The 5,646-nt window shown below is 48.6% G+C and overlaps 1 protein-coding gene across 4 annotated transcripts; it reads right to left on the reverse strand.

Moving 5' to 3' along the window:
• Positions 1 to 693: 693 nt before the first annotated feature.
• LOC125448744 (transcription factor Sp8-like) lies at positions 694 to 4,995 on the reverse strand. 4 transcript variants are annotated; one of them, XM_048524267.2, is made up of 2 exons: positions 4,358 to 4,995; positions 694 to 2,946 (listed from the first exon to the last, which is right to left on the reverse strand). In XM_048524267.2, the coding sequence occupies exon 2, from the start codon at positions 2,911 to 2,913 to the stop codon at positions 1,528 to 1,530; it is 1,386 nt and encodes a 461-aa protein (XP_048380224.1). In that variant the 5' UTR covers positions 2,914 to 2,946; positions 4,358 to 4,995; the 3' UTR covers positions 694 to 1,527. The 4 variants fall into 4 exon arrangements, with proteins under 4 accessions (XP_048380224.1, XP_048380217.1, XP_048380199.1 ...); XM_048524260.2 differs by lacking the exon at positions 4,358 to 4,995 and adding an exon at positions 4,138 to 4,345; XM_048524242.2 differs by lacking the exon at positions 4,358 to 4,995 and adding an exon at positions 3,605 to 3,721.
• Between the last annotated feature and the right edge of the window lie 651 nt (positions 4,996 to 5,646).

Here is a 5,646-nt window from a genome sequence, read left to right on the forward strand (position 1 = left end):
TAGGTGTACCTAATTGTACTTTACAAGCTTTGTCGTCATAGAGTGGTTTATTTAAAGATCTTTTACTATATTTTCCAGTTTAAATGATCGTTTAAATACTTTTTTTCTAAAAAAAAAATCAAATACACGCAGACATCAGGTCAGATCTACTCCAGGATTTATTCTATATTTGGGGTCTGCTGAAAACCCACTTGTTACGAAATATATGCGAAATTTGCCTTTAAACTATCTGACTGCCAGTATATGCAAAGAAGTAGATACATGCTCCATTAAATAAAATAAAATGCCATTCCACATTTATCAAACATCGTCGGTTTCATTCTATTAGATTTTTTTTACAATTCAAAATAAAAAGAAGAAAAAAGTTCTCAAAGTGCATCCTGGATACACCTCAAGATATATAAGTTCCGAAAATCGCACTGAATTCTGCAGCGACATATCACTAACTTTCTTGACAACAACCAAAAAAACCCTTAAATTTACCCTTATATATGTTCAATTTTTTTTCAGAAGAATTTACAGGAAAGTACTATACAAATCGTCTCCTGGACAAAATAACGTCTCTCACCTAGATAGTGGTGGAGTAATTATTTAATAATTAACTATTCTTAATTCTGACCCCAGTTTTACAAAGCCTTGCAGATATTTTAGAAAGTTGTTATCCGTATCATTCTCACTACACAGCGCCGGCAATCGTGTTTGAAATCAGTCCGTCATTTTATTTCTCGTTTGACAACGAAAGGAATAAGTACCTTAATATACATGTTGAAATACTCGTCGAGGAATTTACAGGCAAAAAAATGCTATATATACAAATCGTCTCCTGCACAAGCAGAATTTGCACTCGCAGCTGCAAGTGTTTGAACTTCTTCAGGAGGTTGAGGACAAATATAAAAGAAACCGGATACTCTGGCCCTGGGCATTTACTAGGATTGTGCGTTTGATCTGAAGAAAAGATATTTGGAAAATAGGTAAGCGTTGAGAGAAACCCTCCCGTTTGCAGAAACCAAGATATTCCAGTTTCAAAAAGGCGGCCCGAATGAACAGTCGGCTGTGCAGAGGTAAAAACATACTGTGCCATATATACGTTTCTATGTGGGATCAACGTGGGCCTGTGTGTGAACTCACCAATGTTGGTGTAGTCCATTGATTTGGAAAGGAAATTTAAGATGGATATCGAGAGATGTGAGCAGAAAAAAAAGTGCAAACTGCATTGCAACGGGTGAAAGTCGGGTTTACAGAATCAGGCGAGCAAATTGTAAAAGGAAAATAAAAATCACATGGGGATCCTGGGGGCTTGGAGCGAATTTGAAATGCGGTTCTTATATATTTATTTTTTGTCCTCAGCCGCCCAGCCTACGCTAGCAAAGCAGAGTTCGGGTGCGCTTTATCTGTTGATTTCTCTGCCTCTCTGTTAAAGCTCTCCCCTTAGTTTTGAAGTTGTACTTACACGTCAATCTCTCCTGAAAAGTTAAAGCCCTACTTTTTTGCGTTTGTGTGTGTGTGTGTGTGTGTGGGGTTGCAGCTTCAGTCGAGGCCGTTGAGGGCGGATGCGGAACCTCCCTGGGCTGCCGCCTGCAGCAGCTCGGCCGGGGATGGGCATCGAGGGGAGCCGGGGACGCTGTGCTCGCTGTCGGTGTCGCTGCCTTTCTTGCTGCCGCCGGTAGCGGCTCCTGCTCCGGCTGCAGTAGGAGCCCCGGGCCCCCCTCCTCCTCCACCTCCCGTTCCTGCTAGCCCGCTGGCTTGGTGGGTCTTGACGTGTTTGCTGAGGTGGTCGCTCCGCATGAAGCGCTTGTTGCAGACCGGGCAGGCGAAGCGCTTCTCTCCGGTGTGGGTACGGAGGTGGCGCTGCAGCTCGTCCGAGCGGGTGAAGCGCTTCCCGCAGAACAGCCAGTTGCAGACGAACGGCCTCTCGCCCGTGTGCCAGCGCAAGTGCGCCTTGAGGTGCGACGTTTTCCCGTAGACTTTGCCGCAGCCCGGGATGTGGCAACTGTGCAGACCTTTCCTCCTCAGGCTAGCCCCGGCTGGACCCAAGCGCTCGGCTTCCTGGCAGTTGGGGCAGTCGCAAGTCGCCCGGCCCGAGTAACGACGGGCCGAAGAGCCGCGGGCGGCGGAACTCAACCCTCCCGGAGCTGCCAGCGCCGGGTTGCTAGCCAGGGGCGAAGGGGCAGGCTCTGGGTACGAGGACGGTGGCAGCACCGGTTTGAAACCCTCCTGGGCGATGAGATGCTGCCCTCCAGCCAGGAGGTGAGATGAGCCTCCGCTGATAGCCGCCGCCGTGCTGAAGGCCGAGTGGCCGAGGGCCGGGTAGTCCGAGTTGTAGGCGCCCAGAGGCGAGGCGAGCGGCCCGTTCGGGTTCTGCACGTCGAGCCAGCCCGCCGCGCCCGGGTGCATGTCCCACCAGGCGCTGGCGCCGCCGCCCACTTCGCCCGCGATGCCCGGGTGCGACGGCTTGAACCAGGGCTCGTACGGGTGCGCCATGCCCACTCGCGGGTAGATGCCCTGCAGGCTGTTGGGCAGCGTATCCACCGTGGTGTGCACCTTGGAGATGAAGACCGGCTGGCCGGCGTCCTGAGAGCCGCTGCTGGCCGCCGCCGACGGAAACACCGAGTAGTCGTTCCCAAAAGGTGAGCTGGAAGCCGGGTTGGAGGTGAGCGAGAAGGCGCTGCTGCCCCCTGGCCCTCCGCCGCCGCCTCCTCCGCCGCCGCCGCCTCCTCCCGAAGAGCAGCTGACACTGAAAGAATCGGACAGTCCTGCCCCGTTCCTGGCCCCGAAGCCCGAGAGGCTGGAGCCACTGTTGCAGCTGGAGACGGACCTTTTCCAAGGGTGGAAGCCTTTCCCAAAAGACGCGTTGTCCGATAGGGACGGAGACGGGCTCGGGCTGCCGATTTTATTGCACGTTGCGGCCAACATCGCCAGAGGAGTTGATCCTAGCCTCGGTTCTTCCTGGAAACGGGGGGAGCAAACACAAAAACACAACAATGCACACAGTTGAGATAAAGCCCGGTTGGATACGAGCACATTAAGACTGCAACTGACCTTACAAAGCCAGCTGACACCGTTCGGCTTAAAAGTTGCACGGTTCGTTCAAATACGCTTAAGTCCTTTAAGTTAGACGCGAAAAAGTGCCAGTACATTACGGGAACTTTGATGAAGCTCCCATAGAAAACAGCTTTTACAGTTTAATCGTTACTCTCTTAACATTAGGCAAACTTCAAGATTTAGCACAGAATTGGGCCTCATCCAAATCCACAAACTGCAACAGAAAGAATAGAACTAACATACCTGTAGAACCTGCAGGATCGCAAGGATAAATCAGAAGGCAATTTTTTTGTTTACAAAAAAAGACCACAGGTAACTCTGCTGAAATGTAAAAGTGAGGCCTTCCCTTTGCCTCTCCGTGGGATCGCGTTTAGAGGAAGTTCGTGCAAATGCCCTCAGAGCGGTGCCAAACTAAAAAGTGACTCGGCCCTTCTTTTACCTCTTGCTTTATAAAAAATTCTCAACAGGAGACTGATAGTCCTGCCCTGACTGGGACTTTTTTAACCACCTCGATCCAACAACAAAGAGCTAATTAAACCAGCAAGAAAATCCTTAGACTCACCCCTAGAAGTGAAGTTGCCATCACAAAAAAACTGCCCTCCTCAGAGGATCTCTTTTTTTTATTATTATTTATAAATCAGAGCACTTTTTTTAGAGGTGTGCAATACAATGATCAGTTCCGCCCATTCAACCACAATTGTAGCGTCTCTCGCCTTTGAAGTACCGCTAAGCCGCCGGCAGCCAATCAACGTCGCCGGCGCCGTGACACGGCGCATTGTGACGTCAGGCGCCGCACTTGCACTGCGCTCAGCGACAGGAGCGGAGCCGAGAGCGGAGCAAGGAGCGGACAGCACGGCGTAACTCGCAGCGGGGCGAGCAGGTTCAGCTTACAGCTCAGGGAGGGAAGCACAGCGCAATTTACCAGCGGAGCGCAACTCACGGCAGAACGGGCGGTCCCAGGGCCACCAGCCGGACGCGACACATAGCGGAAACAGGGCAGGGTAGCGCAGCTCACAGCGGCCGAGGTTCACAGCGCAGGGACCAAGAGCGGGCGAGCGCAGCAGTCAGAGTAACGGGCTCAGAGTTCAGCAGTACCTTGCATTCAAAGCGCGTCCGGCTGATTTTGTTTTTTTTATGCTTGTCTTCAACCTTAGCCGCAACACCTGTTCCCTTGTTCGCCTTTCTTTATGCGTAAAACAGCAAGCGTTTCTCAACATGTTTCGCCAGTAGGGCGTTTTATGGATGTGCTTGTGAGTGTTTGTGTGTGTTGAAGGTAAAACAAATCGTTTGTCTTTCCAATGGTGTTCTGTTATACCTGAAATAAATATGATCTGAGCCACTTGTCCCGATTGAAAGCAGTTGTTTGTCTGTTGTACTTGGGCGTTTCATTCGTTTCTATTGTTGTTTTAAGCCCTTTAGTATTTAGCACCCCCTCTCCAACAAAAAAAAAGCAGTTTCACCGGGGCAGTAACATCATGTCAAGACGCCACAAATCTGTTCTCATTCCTGAACTGAGTTCCGTCTGGAGTAAATCTCCCTTCTCTGAATTCGAGTTCCACGGAAGTAATTGCTGAATGATATCTACTTGTTTTAACTCGTTTGACCAGTTTTTTTTTCCACGACCTGTTTCTAAAATGCAAAGCAGGCGTCGCTTTAAAACTCTTTACTCAAACCAATTCCGTCGACGAAGTCTGTCCTGACGTACACGATCTCCTGCCGATTTTTTGTCTTTAAAATCCACAAAGCGCAGTAAATGACACTGAAGTAAGTCGAGAGGGATGCCCAAGTCAACGGAATCGCGAGCGTTTCCAGGAAGCAGTTCGAAGTTGGGTTTCACACTTTACCGGATGCGTTTGGATTCTGTTTCAATATTTAATATCTGGATATTTCAAAGCTCTGTTAAGCCTTTGTTGAAACGATCGTGTTCATGAAAATGAATGCCATGTTTATTTGAGCTTGCTGATGGTGATGATTTTAGCATGTTGAGAAGGCGTGACTGGACAGCCCAGAAGGAGGAAGGGGTGGGAAAAGGAGGGAACTCCGTTTAACAAATAAAATAATTAACTTTGCCTTACCGACCTCTTTAATGATACATATATAATAAATATATGGATTGAAACGTATATATTGGCATTTCCCCTAAATTAGCACCATCTTATTTGGTTTACTTCTCCCGTTCATGCTACTGTCGATGATCTTATTTGCCCAAACGTGTGGTTTGCGCTTGTTTCAGAACAACTGACAAGTACATGGGTAAACGGCGTGCTTACCTTTCAGACACAGCAAGTAAACCAGCAATAAAGGAGACGCCGAATCCGCCTTTTCAACTTAGCAAAACATCAACATAAGCTGTTCTAAAACAGATCCACGAAAAAAAATCTGTAAAGCATGAGGCAAAAAAATGTAGGTGCACGCTCCTGCCAATGAACTGAGGGGCAGTAAATCAGTTTGACAAGCCCGAAGACACAGAACCACAACGTTGAATGTTGTTAGGAAATACAATCGCCGTTAAAACATTGTTTCTCGTCGGAACTATCGATTGAGATCGATTTTGGTGAACGATTGCATTGTTTCCAACTGTTTCTCACCTCAAGCATTCTCCAT

Source organism: Stegostoma tigrinum, chromosome 2 (genome assembly GCF_030684315.1).
Source record: "Stegostoma tigrinum isolate sSteTig4 chromosome 2, sSteTig4.hap1, whole genome shotgun sequence".
NCBI lineage: Eukaryota > Metazoa > Chordata > Chondrichthyes > Orectolobiformes > Stegostomatidae > Stegostoma > Stegostoma tigrinum.

Excerpts from the sequence above, each read along its gene's own strand:
- LOC125448744 (XM_048524242.2), bottom strand. The coding sequence starts at position 3,625 with ATGGCAACTTCACTTCTAGGG. Across the intron at positions 2,947-3,604 it reads TGGCAACTTCACTTCTAGGG|GAAGAACCGAGGCTAGGATC; the intron begins GTGAGTCTAAGG and ends CCCCGTTTCCAG.